The sequence below is a fragment of the Mus caroli genome, chromosome 15 (assembly GCF_900094665.2).
Source record: "Mus caroli chromosome 15, CAROLI_EIJ_v1.1, whole genome shotgun sequence".
Taxonomy (NCBI): Eukaryota; Metazoa; Chordata; class Mammalia; order Rodentia; family Muridae; genus Mus; species Mus caroli.
Genome location: NC_034584.1, coordinates 15,036,738 through 15,055,127, shown reverse-complemented (window position 1 = coordinate 15,055,127; position 18,390 = coordinate 15,036,738). Strand labels below are relative to the sequence as shown.

The following is an 18,390-nucleotide window of genomic DNA, read 5'->3' as shown; positions in this document are numbered from 1 at the left end:
GAAGAAGAAGAAGAAGGAAGAAGAAGAAGAAGAAGAAGAAGAAGAAGAAGAAGAAGAAGAAGAAGAAGAAGAAGAAGAAGAAGAAGAAGAAGAAGAAGAAGAAGAACTTTGAAATAGATGAGATGCTTGGCCAAAGTCACCAGCTTTGGAACCCACCACTTTATTTAACTCTATAATAAAAACAAATTCTAATAACTACTTTAGACTCTCCTTTTAGAAATGGGACTACATGACAATTTAATGAACTGATTAGAAAAATTAGAGTGAAATACCATTGTGTAAATATTTTACCATATTCATTACTGTTACTCTTAAACCTAACTTTATTTTTATGTATTTTATTTCATTTTTACTCATTATTTTCTGTGCATGTGGGTCTATAGGTGGGGGCACCAACATGCCGCAAGGTGTTTGGTGCACAGAAGATAACCTGTGGTAGTTCTTTATTTCCACAATCTGGAACCCAGAGATTGAATTAGGGTCATCAGGCTTGGCACTTAATGCCTTTTTCTACAGAACCATAACACTGGTGCCAAGAGTGACTTTGCACATCAATTCATTCTACACAAACAAGCCCCAAAAACAACAAATTATTCATCATATCTGTATTTTTAAAAATGGTGAAATTAAGACCATCCAATTTGTCATAAAGAAATATGAATTGTATTTATGATTTTGATTGATGAACAAACTTTTTAAATATATGTATTTATCTTAACCTTAGTTCTATTCTTTTATTTTTCATAATGGCACAATCTGTATATTTCATTTCTAGGCAGTTATTTTTTCAAAAGAGTCAAAACAATGTAGTGTCCATCAAATTAGGATTAGAAAGAGAAAACGAGGCACACAAACACAACAGAATCATATACAGTTATAAATAGAATGAAATTAGTCATCTAAAGACAATGTGGATGGATATGGAAATCATTATAAGTCAGCCTACTATAAAATCAATTACCACGTGATTGAAGGAACATGTTGGGTGAGAACAGTGATGTCATAGAAACTGAGAGAAACATGGAAATTTTCAGAGGCTTTGGAAAAGAGAGGATGAAGAGTGATGAGCAGGATTGATTAATATGTCCTAAGAGAAAGGTGCGATCTGATGTGCTATTTCATACTAGGACTACTACAGAAAATAATAAAATAATGGGTATTTCAAAAATCAACAATTTTGAAAGTTCATAATCAAGATAATTAGAAGTATTTTGGGAAACTGATGAAAATAATACATAATATATACACATAAGAGAATATATAGCATATTTTTGTGTGAACTTCAAGTTGTTATGTATAATAAAGTAAAAATTTTAAGGACAAGATGAGATAAATGAAAAATATAACAAATACAGTTTTAGCACTATTCTTAAATATTAGGGCAAAATAATTATGAATATAACTAATGATATTTGTCTTACTGACTTTTTCTAATATTTATCTTTTACAAATACAAATGTGAAAATTTGTTATTAAATGCAAATGCAGCACATATTAAAGTTTGAAAGATTTTACCATGATGTACTGTGTTTACTATGATAAGAATCTTACTATGATAAGATTTTGGGTATACTGTGTTTTTATTAAATTAATGATCCTATACAGGTAAAACCTGTTTTCTGATCAGATGGATTTATAAGGCTAAACCATTATAAACAAAAGGTCACAACATTGTGGAAAATGTGAAATATAATTACCTTCCCTTCTTACAACAAAACACTATTAATTGAAATTCAACCTTCTTTTCAGTAGAACCTGAATCTTGTTAACTCTTATACATTAAACTACCAGAATTTACTTTGTGACGTTTCAAAGTCTTATTGCACACAATGCAGAGTACAGTACTGTATAGTTGGAGAGTTTTGGCTCAAGAGTCAGTGTGAGCTTTGTCGACTCTCAAGTTCACCACTCATGTGTTTTGATTTTGGTCAATATACTCCATCTTTCCTCTGACTCACATTGTGAAATCCACATCAAAGCAGGACTTCTGGTCTCACAGGTGTTTGATTTGATGAGAATCTTTTAACAAAGCATCAATTTTGAGATTGGACCTCGTAATAGTGTAAATATTACCAATGAAATCACCTTTAGAATCAAACAATATCTTGTTCAGTTCTTTCTATTACACAGGAGTTTAGGCTAATTTTTATCACAATAAAATATACACACAAAAAAGATACAAATAATGCTAACAGTGTCCCTCCATTCTCTTGGATCTGATGAATATGTGGACAAGAAGTAGAAAAGAGAAAAAAAAAAAGAAATAAGACAAATGAAAAAAACAGAAACAGGCTGGACAATGGTGGCTCAAGCCTTTAATCCCAGCACTTGGGAGGCAGAGGCAGGTAGATTTCTGAGTTCAAGGTCAGCCTGGTCTACAGAATCAGTTCCAGGACAGTCAGGGCTACACAGAGAAACACTGTCAAAAACAAAACAAAACAAAACAAAAAAAAAAAACCCAAAAACAAAACAGAAAAAAAATTGTTGTTCTTCAGTGTTCCTACTGCCCTCACTCTTAGACTGTTTGCTAATACTTAGAGTATATGCATGTAGGAGTGGACCCTCAACTCCTGATGTTTCTATGGAGAAGAGTGGAAGGGTATGCTTCTACAACATGCTTTTTACCTATTGATAGAGTGAGACGAATGCAAAATATTTATTTTTATTAACTCATGTTGGAAGCGCTGCTTTCTAATTATGCTGATGGCATTGAAAGAGACAAAAAAATAAGTTTCATAGGTAAGAAATTGCTTTCTGAGACCCTTTTCAAACACAATAAGAAGACTCTTCAGCTTCTTTCTAAGTAACTCAAGGTTCTTTGAATCAAAAGCTAAATCCACAGGAATGAATGTGCTTTATAAAGCATAAGGCCTGGAGTCATCTATTCAGAAAACAGTGCTTACACTAATCTTTTTTTTTTTCTTTCTGGCAGATGCTACAGCTTCTGTATAAATAAAAATATAAAGCATTCCAACGAAGAATCATACTGAATAGCAGCTGGCTTATATTTAACCACCTGAATCTGCCTCAGAATCCTCCAGGGAAACTGTACTATAACAACAAGGCATGAGCCATAAAAGCTTGCAAGGATGTGCGTCCTCAAGTAAGGCCATTCCTTTGCGTGCATAAGTTTTTCCACTCATCCAAAGAGAGACAAGCTTGAATCATTCTCTTGATTCCAGGGCTTTCAAAAAAGGTAACTTTTGTGCATGTGTTGAATGACTTTTTTTTTCAATATAAATTATACATATAATTACATCAAAATCTGATCATTATTGCATATAATAATATATTATATGTATTATATGTTGCACATGATAATATATCATATTACATGCATATATAATGGTATTATATATGATATATAATATAAAGCATATATTGCATATACTATATCATATATATGCATATATAGTGCATATGATAAAATATATTATCATATGCAATAACTATCAGATATTGATATAATTATAGGAACTCTCTGGCTTCCTGTGTGTGTGTTCTAAAAGTCACAAGTTTATTATAATGTCACTTCTTGTGACCTTAATTTTAGAGTTTTGCATTTTCCACCTGGCATTTTAGAATTTTTTTTTAAAAAGGAAAAAAACTATGCTATGGAATAATGCACTGAATAATTACCCAAGGCAGACCATGTTTGTCACATGATGTGAGGTTTGCTGTGCCACAGAAAATTAAGCTGTTAGAGGCGGGACCTGGAAACACTTCTGTAAAAGGTTCATTTACACACACCGCTGTCCTGTTCAGGGCTTGGTGTGGAACACATTTATCATCAAACCAGTGTTTAAAGCCTAGTAAAACAATCCCCTCTATGTGCTTTTTTTTTCTTCTTCCACTCTCATGGCATTCAATGCTCAGAACAGCGTACTGGGGTCTTGGCTACGTGCGTTTGGCAGGTGGGCATTTCCAGCGCTTATTCCACAGCCTGATTTCACTTAAGGGCAAGAATAGGCTTAGCACTTAAGAAGTAATTGGCTTCGCTTTTTACAGAATCATAATTACTTCAACTAGCTTTAGAAGTTAAATTTCTCAAAGCATCTGAAATAGAAAATGCAATTGCAAGCTCACTGAGCTTGAAGAAGGATCTTGAGTTGAGCCGACAGCACAAACAATCAGATTCCAGAAGCTCCAAATTGGATCTCATTAGATCTGGGTGAAGACAGAGAAATAGAAGGCTTCCTCATAGGAAAAAAATATATTTTAAAATTGATGGACTCACATGACACTGTCATTTATAACTCACTAAACAAAGCAGGGTGTCTGGAAAGGCATGCGTGACTCTATTTCAGATCCTGGCTAGGATGATGAAGCTCAATTCATTATTTTAGTTAGAAGCTTTTAAAAAATGTTATCTGACTAGACTTCTCACATAATCCTGAGACTTTGGGTGACTTAGACGAGGTTTGAGTCTGTAATAATTGCCTCCAATATCTCCGACTGAAGGGTGTGTTGACTCAGTATTATATGCATGGAATTTTTAGGCAGTTTCTCAGCATGGTTCAGATGAAGTTGACGCTTCTTTTTAAAACTATACAGAGATGCTTTGCCTTACAATCGATTCAGCAAGGGATTGGGTATTGGGAGAAGGTTTGCAGAAGTGTGGGTATTTGGCTTTTTTAGTTCCTTTATTGTGTAACAGACTGCACCTTTAATTTAAGGCTCTGTTGTCACCATCTCAAATTTCTTAGTGATTTTTTTCCTTTTATTTATTATTTAGGGTTTGATAATATTCTTGTACTCTGAGGCAGGGCTTCCCCAACATCACAGTGATTCAGCCTTCTGGCCTTCTGAGTGTTGGGTATGTGTTGTCACATCTGGGTCCATAATGATTTTCAACAGTCTGCTAAACAATGACACATTCCTCTCTTTGGGAACGATATCTGCTGCAATTTTAAAAATGTATTCATCTCAGACTTTAACTTGCCATTTTCTAATTGGATGAACTATTGATTTTTTTTCTTTAAAGCAAGCACAGAATTAAGTGTTAGATTTAGAAATCAAATAATCAATTTGATTCCCAGTTTATCGCTTCTGGCAGTGCGACTGTAAAATTACAAAAATCTCCACAGACAGAGCTCTTCCATAAGATGAGGTTAATAAAAATATTAGCAAGAGAAATTCTAATTTAAAGATCTTGAAAGCAATCTATGCCGCTATCCTGCGCTGCTGTGGTCATGTGACCTTGCAGCTTGTTGCTTTCTAATTTTAGCTCTACTGAATCAGGTGGCATGAGGAAAAAACTGTAGGAAGATAAGCTTTGGCCTTTATAACATAAGTGAGAAACACTCAGCACTACATTTTGCTTGACAGAGAAATGAAGTGCCTAACTTCTTCACATCTCATCAGTTTTGCGCTTGCTTTCCCTCTACCTAGACTTAGCTTTCCCACAGTGCTGTGACTCAAACCCAAGACTGATACCCCAACCCCCACCCCAAGGCTCATTGTTAGAGTAAATTATTAGGAAGGTCATCATATAGCAGCATAAAATGATACTAATCTCAAGATACAAACATTCTCAATATAGAAATACAAGAACAATGAATGAACCCTACAAATAATAAAATGAATTAAGGCAGCCAACACATCTGAAAGGGAACTGGATGGAACTCGGGGAAAATAAGACACTCTAAAGGTCAGAAAGAAAAATTAGTTGACAGCTTCTAGAAAGGATTGGATTAAGCAGAAGAAAAGATAACAGAGTTGAAGTAACATCTTCTCAATTTTAGTGTCAGACAAAAAGAACAAACAACCAGGAAAGCATAAAGAGAAAATGTAAGAATGGTGTGGTACCCTTGAATAAGCATTTCCCTTACTGGTATATCTGAGGAAAAGGGCTAAATTTGAGGATGAAAACAAAACAAAACAAAACAAAACAAAACAAAACAAACCTCTTTAGTAAAACAAAATCAGAAAACTCCCCAAATCCAGGGAAAATCACAGCTCTCCATGTTCAAGAAGCATTTAGAGTCTAGGTTTAGATCTTCTAACCTATCTGTACTTCACCATGACATAGTTAAATAGTTAAAAGCTCATAACTAAGAAGGAATATTACAGTCTGCAACAGAGAGCAATGCTAAGTAAACTTAAAGGCAAATACAGTAGATAAATAGAAGATAGCTCAGAAAGAATTCTAAATGCCAAGAGAACTTGGAAGGTAATGTGTTCTGGTCCTGATAGAAAACAACTGCCAAACAAGATCAAGATAAGACTTTCTATACCTAGCAAAGTTGACTTCACCATCAAAGGAGAAGTAAAGACCTCCCAGAAGAAGGATAAATTAAGAGAGACCAGAGTTACAAGGTGCTTATAGAAATCCTTTACCCAAAATAGAAAGAATTTGGTAAGTGCTGTTATTAAGAACATGAATAAATTTCAGTAGAACAAGTGATATGATGCTAAAAAATTAAAAGAAAATATTACAAATACAGCAAACTGTCAAATTCACAATATAAAAAGAAGAAATAACCAAACTATATTAAAAACAACTTGAAAAAATCAGAATAATGTAATAAATTTATATGTCCTGGATGTTGTTACAACACTCAACTTTATAAAAAAACAAAACAAAACAAATCTGTAACAGAGATTAAAAAAATATGATTAGGCAATTCAATACTCAAGGGATGTCAAAATACCCAAGAAAGCACAGATATCATTTTACTATAGCTGCAATATGTTTAGCTGTGTTCCTCAGTTTAAAAATAAAGGAAATGATGAAAAATTGACATTTAAAAAAGTCATTTTAAAAAGCCCATTGAAATTTAATGTGCATAGAGAGAATTATTTCAACATAAAATAATCATACAAATATATGAAAATGCAGGAAAATTATTCAAAATTGAAATATTCATTAATTATAATTCCTTACTGATCTCAGCAGCTATAACGGTAAGATTGTGCCATTGAGATAATTCACGATCGAGTGGCTTTGATGTATAAAGTGATCCATTTCCAGAATGAATGTTAAAGATCCTGTCAAGGTCAGTATGGCGATCCAATGTAAATCTGAAAATAGGTAACAAAGAAAACACATGGTAACAATATTGATGGTTTGCAAGGACAAATAGTAAAATACAAAGTTATTTTGTACCTACTCAAAATTATAAGAAACTGCAGAGATGATGCAGAATATAACCTGTTTCAGCAATTGAAATGCATGCACATTTGTTACTCCAGGCCTGACCTGGGGCTTTATTTTGGGTAAGTATACAAGTTCTGCAAATGTCCACTATTTAAAGTATTGCCTGTTGCCATATAATATCAACAAATGTGGATGTATTTTGGGACACAGAGTAGTGTCACGTGTAGTTTCATTGTTAAATGACTGTACTCAGGAACCTAGTCTTCTGACTTGAAATACTCCAATTGCCCACTTTAAAGGGTCAATGTTAGAAACTCAGTCTCCTTATTAATGAGAACAATGGACTGCTTTCATCAGTGCAATACATTATCAACTGGTGATTTGTGGTACCAATCTAGCTTCAGGTTCTTTAATCACATGTATGATTATAAAATAAATGCCGTAATGCCTTTTAAAATTGATCCAGTCCAGTATAAGAAGTTCTTATGCATCTGTAAAGAGTAAAATCTTCATAAATAAAGGAAAGGAAATTCTTTTGTACCTGATCTGACATGTCATGCTATACGGCACTTGAAAGCCTAATGGCAGTATAACTCACGATGGTGGCATAATCAAGGTAAACAACAATATCTTTAGGAAACCACAGCTAAGCCATAATCAAATAAAGCAAATCATATATCACCACACCACGCAAGCCTTTAATCCCAGCACTCGGGAGGCAGAGGCACGCAACTTTCTGAGTTCGAGGCCAGCCTGGTCTACAAAGTGAGTTCCAGGACAGCCAGGGCTATACAGAGAAACCCTGTCTCAAAAAACAAAACAAAACAAAACAAAAAGAAAGAAAGATAACTCAAAATGTTCATCCTCTTCCCCCAGTCTTCCATGACTGTCCATCGTAGTTGAAGTAGTTTGCAACCTTATAATATAAACCATCCTGTATTAATCATCTCTGGTTTTTGACATTGTATTCTAAATTGTTTCATTACAAGGTTGAAACAGGAAATAAGGCAAGAAATTATCAAGCCTACTGCCAGTGTTACTCCAATCGGAAAGAAATTCTAGCTGACACTCTACTGAATACTACTTGACTCTCATGTGCAAACTTCTCTAAGTGAAAAATATATTCAAACATGAGAACAACCTGCCAATACTTACCAAAATGAAATGATATACTGAATTACGTAGTATGTTGTAAGACTGCAAAATCCATTACTTGTGAAGAAGTATGACGTGAAGTCGAAATGTTTTGATTAATACATAAAATAAGGGTAGTGCTAATCTCACTGGCTAATCTCAATTCAATTTATGTTTGTTTTTTTCTTGTTATTGTGCCTCAATTTAAAAAGAAATAGAATAATGTGGAAAATTATTTGTCAGTGTCTTAAAAGCAAACATAAGAGGTCTGCACTAAAATTTATTTTTATATTTGTGTGTGTACACTCATGTGTGTGGGCGTGCATGTGTGTGTGCATGCATGTGCATGCATGTTTGTGTGTGTGCATGTGTGTGTGTGTGTGTGTATACATGCCACAGTGTATACATGGAGATCAGAGGACAGCCCACTGCACTTGGGTTTCTTGTCCCATCATTTGAACGCTGAGATTTGAACTCTATTCATCATTCTGGAAGGAAGAGCTCTTATTAGCTGAGCCATCTCATCGCCCTAGATCTGTCTATTCAAATATGTTCATAGCATAATTTTATTTCTATCTCTTTATTGGCAAATTATGTGGCAATTTTCACTTTGTTTTTTCAAATTATTTCCAGGATAAGCTTAAACAAAATTCTTTGATTTATGCATAAACAATTCAGAATAACTGATAACATTCATACCATGTATAATGTAAACCATCCAACAAATATGACACTAATAACTATATTGTTTCTGAATATCTATAATATGTCCCTGATATAACTGGAGACTGAATTCTGTTGACACAAAATTTCGCAGATGCTGATGCTCAAATCTAAGATAACATAATATTCACACAACCATAAAAATATTCTGTAAGCTGTTCATTATTTCTAGATGTCACACAACTCCTAATACAACCTAAATGGACGGTGATACATTAAAGTCTTTAGTTACTCAGTCCAAACACAATATCTTTTTTCTAACCATTGTCTATTTCTATCCATTATATCACCTACAAATGCCTTACAACACCTACAATAATGTAAATATATGGGATCACATGATGAAAATTTTGTACCTATTCAGTAAAGGCAGAATTTTTCCAAATATTTTCTGTTTCCACCAAGAAAATGAAATCATTGGATATATAAAGCATAATTTATAATATATGCATGATTAGCATGATATATATCCATTTATTTAAGATACATATCTTTAGGTTCTGTCTAAATCATAATATCTAAGTTGATTTGTTTGCATTTTTTATATCTAAGGTAGAACAAAGTGAAAAATACTACAATCATGGAGTAAAGTCATTGTCCTATAGACCATTACAGCTGGCAGTACTCTAGTACTTAGATAAACATTGTCATTTAATATTTTACTTTATTGATGAATGCCCACAGATAGATTTTATGTATACTAATGATGAGTCTCTATGAAGACCCAAACTGATTTTATTTTGCTGAGAAACATCTTGTAATGATAACAATAATCCTTGGCTGAAATTTAACCCTCAAAAAACAGTATATATGTTCCTAGAATGTAGGATATTTGGGCAGGGTTCTTGGATCGCATACATAAACTCTGGGTTTGACTATAGAACTGCATAGTCTGGGTCTAGAAGCATGGGCCAGAAGAAAGTTAGAATTAGAAAGTTAAAATCAACAAGATCAGAACTTTAAGGTCCACTTTGGATACACTGTACAGTTGTGATCACTATGAGTTACATGAGACTGTTTTAAAACCAACAGGCAAAACCAACAGGTCATATTTTAAAATCTGTTTTGAAAGCTGGGACCAATAGCATGCTCTACTCTAATTGCATCTCTGCAGAGAAAATATTAAGTATTTAGTGGGGGAAAGTTAAATGTCTATATCATTAATTTTAAGAAAATTTAAAGGAAAAGAAAAATCTATAAAACAGCAATTTTGATAAATCATCTAGAAAAAAAAAACATTTATGGCAAAGTTCAGCTGGCAGTTGGGAGCACTGTGTGATCATCATGTACATTTCTCTTTTTTTCTGCCAGTACATAACTTGTGGTGGAATGCATGAATATAAGAAAATGTATTTGCATAAACTATATGAATAAATTACATGGAGAAATATATTGCTTTCTGCCTGGTACAATTACTCTTGAAGACTGGCAGAGAAAACAGAATTGTTCACTTGAGAACACTCAGAATCCCACAAAACATGAAACTAAAGGTTCTTCACATTTTAAAACTGAACAATTCATAAGAGTTCAGTAAGCAATTACAAAACAAACATTTGAACTCATACTTGAGTTGGTCACGTGAATGCAAATTCAGATTTCTGTGAACTAGGTAGAAGAATGAAATCCCAGACCCACAACAGACTAACAGATTAAAGGAAATGCTCATTTTCATGGTGAACAAGGAACACAGACACTTGTATTTCTTTAATGTACCAGTGAAAATGCAAATGAAAGGTTTGAATATTGTTCACTCTTACGTATCAATCCCATGTCACATGCCTTTAAAATTGCATAGAAAGAAAAGCAAAGAAAGTACAGAAATTATACTGTGGCTTCCGGAATATTCAAACATTTTTAAAGAGCTGTAAAAAGGAAAACAAAAACGCACAATAATGAAGCAAAACTGGAAGAAAATTTTCCTTTAATCTATAGAAGGAGTAGGCCTGTCTATGCTTTTTATTCAACCATGTATCTTTGATCTATATCCATGATCAAAATCGTCAGCATTTTAATGACTCAAAACACATGACATAAGCCATTAATGTAATGGAAAATGCAAAACCTAGAAAACCATAAAGCTGGAATATGTGTTGCCCATGACACTCAATCAAAACATCCCCTCAACTATGTGAACACCAAAATTAGGTAGAATTTACAGAGAAACTCTTGTAAGCATTGAGAATTTCTTGGTCCCTCTATGCCTTTCGACTCTGTTTCTTTTAATCTTAAATGTTGGCTGAAGTACCTGATGGGACTAGATGTAGAATCAGGATCTCTTGCCATTACAGTACCAATGATTGTGCCTACTTCAATATCCTCGTGAACCTCAAACAGATAGGAGGATCGACTGAAAACAGGAGGCTCGTCCACATCTTCTATGGAGATTTTCACAATTGTAGTATCTTTGAATGGCCCTAGATAATAAAAACGTGGATCCACATGGGTGTTTTCTGCCTCCACCTTCAGAGTATACAGTCTTCGGTTCTCATAGTCAAGTGGCTGTATGAAGGCAAAAATCATTAGTTAGATTTGGGGCAATGGGATGTCTGCTGTTCCCATGTTACATCAGGACTTAAAGATCCTGAAAGTTGTTCATTATAAAAAAATATTTTAAAAAATTGACTCTGTTTTAGAACATAGAAAAATAATTAGATTATTGCAGAAATTTGGATGAATATTAAATTTATCTCATAAGGGTAGGAATTTCATCTAAAAATGGGTTGATAAGTTGTAAACTTCTGTGTGTACATGTACTTGATGATATACAGGTTATGACTCAACTTTTTAAGGCAATAATTCCTAAATTTTAAAAATATGGAACGTTAAAAAAAAAGAAAAACTTTGTCAAAGTATTTCCATCAGTGTAATGGATTCATGGAACTATGAAGTCTTATGGGATTTCAAACTCTAATAAAACTCCAGCAGTTATAAGGCACATTCAAGATAAACAAAATGCTATAAAATGAGGGAAGAAATAGTTATATTAGCTTTATGAGAATACAATTTCATGATGTATTATAAAGCAAAGGAATGTTTGCAATTGAGATAATTTAGAGATCACAGATTGTAAACATAATTTCTTGACCTATAAATATTGCACAAAACATTCCTTGCTTAGTTTTTCTACATTGTTTTTTCACACAAGGAAATCAAAGATTCTGTGTGGATTATTGCTACTCCCTGGTTAATTATTGCTACTTCCTATTTATGATAAAAGTGACTTTCTAGCATAGCTAGTCACTTGGAGTAATAATTTGTTGTGTGTCCTTTGCCTTCAATATCATCCCAGGATAATTGTATTGGTTACCAATATCTCAGTGGTTACACTTCTCATGATATTTTTTGTATCTAAATAGAAATTTGCCTTATTTTTCTTGTAATGATGGAGCCAACTGGAAAAAAAAAAAACCTGGCTACCTCTAAATTCTATCACTGAGCATATGTTAGCAGTAGATTTAATTTATATAGCAGAAGGGGAAATGTGAACAATTAAATTATGTTCCAATCCATTCTGTCTCTTTTTATTAGCAACTCTAATTATTGGCTCATGCATCTGGATAGCATGCTATTTTTATGCCCCCAACTGTGATGATATATTTCCATTATTAGTTATTAACTGCTCTTTAAGAAAACATTGTTTTTACCGTGGGGTTTAATAACATGGCTCAAAAATATAATTACACATATATAAACTTGCCTGTTTTCTTTTTCAAATCTCAGGTTTCATGTTACAAATAAGGGCATATATTCAGAATGTCTAACAAGCTCTCATACTAGAGCCTTCTCATTTACGTGTAATGTAAAACCCAACTGAACAAGACCGTGGAGTTTCCTTTCGTAGCTAATGTAAGAGCAAACAGCACACAAGGAAATGTCTACTCCCTTGACAGAGATACTGGTTTTTGGTGAATCTGAACACCTTTTTTACAGTGATGATGCCTTCCTGTGTGTCCTTCTCAGTTATAATGTCAAACATATCTGTGCCATCTCCATCAATAATGCGGTAATCCACTTCAGCATTTTTCCCCGTGTCAGCATCAGTGGCTTTTACACTTCCCACAGCTGTGCCAACTGGAGAGGATTCAAGAACTCTGAGATGGATGGTGTCTGGACAGAACAAAGAAAATGTATAAATGTTAATATGCATATCTATATATGTGTGTGTATATATACATACTACTGCATTACCATATGTACACATATATGTACACATACACACATGTATACATATGTATGTATGTGTATGTATACATATGTGCATACATAAGATTTTTAGAGAATATTCAAAGTAAAGTACATGTAAAATGATATTGTATAACTTATGCTCTATGTTAGATGTTGATAAACTAGTACTTTGACTGCACTTATGAAACCTAGGAGAAAAATGTGGGTCTTTGTGGATACTGTCCTGTATATGACGTTCTTAATAGTACCAACTGCTAATAGTATCAGGATTTTTGAATTTGAAAATTAAATTATTTTATTTCACTAGTGTCTGGGTCCCGAATGGCACCTGCATGTGTTTACATAATCAGAACCAATCACCTGATGCAGAGTGAATATTTGCACTTAATATTTTCCCAGGCTATGTGAAGTTATTTACATCTCCTCCTTTGGCTGGAGATCAAGACAGTTCAGAACGGCACGGAACCAGTCACAATGTATAGGGATCTCATTTGTATTTGTGACAACAAAAATAATGCACAGTCTCTGTCGGAAATAAAAGGATGCCCTTCACAGAGTATATAAACTAGATTCTGAAAAAAAAAAAGCCTCTTTCCTTGTGGAGTAAAACATGGGTATATCTAAGTCCTCGGCATACCTGCAGACATTTCCAACATGAACCTCCCCTACCACTAATGTGATTTATATTTTAACACCTGGTAGTAAACTGTAATTTCTGATGGGTTAATCAGCTGCAAGCACACTTCTGATTATAGCACCCACGTGGATGGATCTTAATTCTCTTTAGTATACAAAATAAGGTCCAGACCTGTTAAATTATCCTGGCATTGCCTTAGTATTTCTTTCTTGAGGTCTTTTACCTTTACTTCTAGTGTTACTTCTGTGAAAGATCTGTAGTAAAGAACGACTTAAATATTTTTTTCTGGACAAAAAACTTTTTAGGTCATTTTTTTATATTTATCTCATATTAACTTGTATATGATAAATTATTTCCCCATTATCCTCAAATATTATCATTGAGGTCACCAATTTTAAAAAAAGAAAAATGTCCTTGAAATGTGGTCTTGCAGGGGCCTTGTAATTCTATAAAAGGGGCCTCAGCACAAGTGACATTTTTTGTGTTTTTTTTTCAAACTTTGTTTTTTTATTCACAGTACATCCCAATTGCACCCCTGCCCTCCTCTCCTCTCAGTCCCGCCCTTACAAATCCCTCATCCTATTACTGGCATTCCCTTCTCCTTACAGAAGGGAAAGCCCACTAGGTTATCACCCCATCCTGGGACATCTAAGCACGACTAAGCACCTTCTCTCTGACTGATGTCCAGTCAAGTAGTCCAGGTAGGGGGAGAGGATCCTACGGCAGGCAACAGAGACAGCCCTCCCCCCAGCCCACTTCATGGGAATCCACATAAAGACCAAGCCATACATTTGCTACAAATGTATGGGGGCCTTGGTCTAGCTTGTGCATTGGCTTTGGTTGATGGTTCAGTCTCTTGAAACCCCCATGGGCTCAGATTAGCTGACTGTGTAAGTCTTTCTGTGGTATCCTTGACCCCTCTTGCTCAGTTGGCTTGCTCACATCATTGGCTCCTGGCTTGCTCAGTTCTATCTCCCTGTTTTTCACCCAAACTCCTTGAGCTCCTTCTGATGTTTGCCTATGGGTCTCTGTATCTGTTTCCATTGCCTCATGGTTAAAGCCTCTCAGGAGACAGTTATGCTAGGTTCCTGTCTACAACCATGGCAGAGTATTATTAATATTGTCAGGGGTTGGCTCTCTTCCCATGAGATGGGTCTTAATTTGGGCCAGTCGTGTATTGGCTGCTCCCTCCATCTCTGCTTCATCTTTATCCCTGTGCATCATGTAGACTAAGATAAAAAAACACAAGATGACTGAAAAGGATGGTGAGGCTGTGATGAAAGGGGAACACTCCTCCATTGATGGTGGGAGTGCAAACTTTTACAACCACTTTAGAAATCAATTTGAAGTTTCTCAGAAAATTGGAAATAGCTCTACCTCAAGAACCAGCTGTACCACTCCTGGGCATATACTCAAAAGATACCCCACTATACCTCAGGGACACTTGCTCAACTATGTTCATAGGGGGTTTATTTAAAATAGCCAGAAACTGGAGACAACCTAGATGTCACACAACTGAAAAATGGATAAACAAAATGTGATATACTACACAACTAAATATTCAACTATTAAAATCAAAGACATCATGAAATTTGCAAACAAATGGTTGGAACTAGAGAATATCATCCTGAGTGATTTAACATAGACCCAGAAAGACAGGAATTGTAAGTACACTTAGACTTTAGCCATAAAGTTCAGGATAACTATGCTACAAGTGACTTTTTTACAACATAATGTTGGAGCTCAGTGTAGTCTCATACATGATGTTCTATGTATTATTATATGTACTTCCAGTATCCCAATGGAGACAGCAAGATTTCACTCCTGATTTGGCTACTCTCCTACTGATGCTATTTCTTCCTAACTGTTTTTTTTTCCTCTGGAACCCCTGAGCCCTGAGTGGCCCAGTGTCTCAGCTGGAACTCTCCTTCATGTACCTGTTCAAAAGCAAACTTACTATGAAATCACTATATAGTAGATGAAAAGACATGATCAAAAACAGAATATTTCTGCTGTTATATTTTCTTTCCCATTCTATTGATTAACACTTATTTTCCATCTGTGAACCATGAAAGTAAATAGACTTTGAGTATTTTTTTCAATATGGTATTCTCAGTGGGTTCTTTTGACTTTTGTTATAAAATATTAACATTTATTTGCAGTTTAGATATAGTAGTTGACTATTGTGTAGAAGTTTCATAATTGGTTTATGAAGTCCTATGTCTTTCTAAATTGAATCAATGGTTGAAAACTTAAAAGCCCACAATACACTCCACATTACACAGCTAGAATTTTGAGGTAGCGTATTGGTTAAAGGACTTACAGTACAAACTAGAGGCCAAGTTAGGGAGAGACAGGATTGCAATTAAGGACATGCTCACGTGTGCTTATGCTGCCTCATTGTAAGTACATACAAGACATACAAACATGAGAGGAAAGGACAAACTGAAAACTTTAAAACAATAGAAAATTAACTTCTATAGCATGTAAATAAGGCACAAACACTGGGCCACTGAGACAGGAGTGGGTGGGGAGGTGGGGGAGCACCCTCATAGAGGCAGGAGAAGGAAAGAGGGGATAAGGGGATAGTGAAGGGGAAACTGGGAAAGGGGATAACATTTGAAATGTAAATAAATAAAATAACCAATAAAACATGAAAAAAATCCAAAGAATTAGCAGAAAATTCCAAATGGTTTGTAACAGATGCACTCAAGGAACCTAAACACACTATGCAAAGAGAAAACAGGACGAGAGAGAAATGTATTACTTTACACAACCATGAACAGAGAATGAAAAAATGAGTATTAAAATTAATATTATGGCATAAGAAACTAACCCAACACTCAAAGAAATAAGTGCTAAAATAAAAACAAGGAATCATGAAGCTGTAAACAGTCACACACATACAAATCCCCCACAAAACTAGCCAACTTATTTTTAGAGACTTATCTAAATAAACAGATATTTAACAATTATGGTCTGACCTCCTTTGTTTTCCCTTTCTGATACTTCTAAAATAGTACTTTATGCATTTATCTCTTCACAAAAGCATTCTTTTTAAATGTCAGTATTTTCAACAGCGGCCTCTGGACAGCGTTTAGCTGCGTCACGTGGTGTCTGTGGCTTGTGACTGAGAAAGCGATTGTTGATTACTTGCTTACACTCTCCCTGCCAGTTTTCTCTGTCAAGTTAATATGCATTTATTTATAATTTATGTAATCGATGGCTCTTTTATGGAAAATGCCTTGAGTTTGTACAAATATCTTTATGTCTCATCGAAAATCTTCACCCTAAGTTTTGCATCAATCAGTGACATAGGCAACATAATTAATTGGGATGAATGATGGTGATCTTGATTTTCTATAGCTTAATAATATTATTTGCAATTCTATGAAAGAAAGCACTCTTTTTACCCCATCCATTATTGCTTGTTTTGTAATTATAGAGATTATTAGTGACCAGTTTGGCCTCAAGAAGAGTTGATTTGCTCTGTTATATTTTCTTTATTGTTTCCCTCTATCCCATAGAATACTACAATTTCCTATTGCAATTCTTCTAGATTTGACATCGGTCAACTGCCCACTTGCCTTCAATTTTTTCTTTCTCACATTCTCCCATAATTACCTAAATCTTAAGAAGAATGTATTTTATATTGTTCTAATAAGTTTCCTGCCCAAGGCAAAAAATCAAGTAGGTATTCATATAGTTTTAGTTTACCAGAAAAATAATTCAGAAAATTTTAATGAAGTACAGTGTTCTAGAATCACAGATCATTATATTCCTGTGTAGTAATATATAAGTATGTTAAAGGCAAAAGGAAGTTACTTTTATCTACTTGAATAAAAATCTAATACATTTTTGAGAAGATAATTCCAATAGCACTAAGTTAATATCTTTCAGTATACCATCTTATCTTTCAAAAAAGCCACATGTACATCTCTGCAAAAAGAGATTTTCAGTGCTATGGTTAGTAATCAGTAAAAAAGCTGATACAATCCAATGGCAGTGTAGGAGTTCTTAAGTCAGAGTATTGCTACACTAGAGCTAATGACATGACTTGACTTTTAAAAAAAATTAAATTTGCCATTTATTCAGTTTTTTTTTTCTATTTTACCTATTGTTCTTTTATATACTACAACCTGACTGCCAGTCTCACCCCAAATTTTCTTCTCCCAGGCTCTTTTCCTTCACTCTCCTCTTTTCCCAGATTACACCTCTCTTTGTCTCCTCTCTCAAAAGATCACACCTTCCATGGACATCAACCAAATACGGCATAACAAGCTACAGTAAGAATAGACACACATACTCACATCATGGCTGGATGAGGTAACCTAGTAGGAGGGAAAGGGTCTCAGTGGAACATGCCTTGACTTCTAATCTCATGTTTGAGTACCAGTTACACACTACTTCTGAAAGTTACTGCTGAGAAAGGTGTAGAATTCCGTGATATTAACTTTCAAATCTTTCTTTTCAAATATTATTTACTAATGTTGGTGTTTTCCCACTCGTACTATGAGCATAGTCTTGACTGAGTAGTGTCATTTTTAAATCTGAGGATTTGGAAAAAATAAGGCAAGGATTGCTTGATAGACCTGAACTAAATGAACTACCA

At 34.4% G+C, this 18,390-nt stretch overlaps 1 protein-coding gene across 4 annotated transcripts in view; it reads right to left on the bottom strand.

The window, feature by feature from the left end:
• Cdh10 (cadherin 10) overlaps positions 1-18,390 on the bottom strand; it is a 191,288-nt gene that overhangs the window by 14,895 nt on the left and 158,003 nt on the right. For all 4 annotated transcript variants that reach the window (XM_021182917.2, XM_021182918.2, XM_021182916.2 and 1 more), the window contains exons 6-8: positions 12,876-13,063; positions 11,202-11,455; positions 6,887-7,023 (exon numbers count right to left, since the gene is read on the bottom strand). In XM_021182917.2, the coding sequence (XP_021038576.1) occupies positions 6,887-7,023; positions 11,202-11,455; positions 12,876-13,063 (579 nt within the window). The remainder of the gene's footprint in view (positions 1-6,886; positions 7,024-11,201; positions 11,456-12,875; positions 13,064-18,390) is intronic.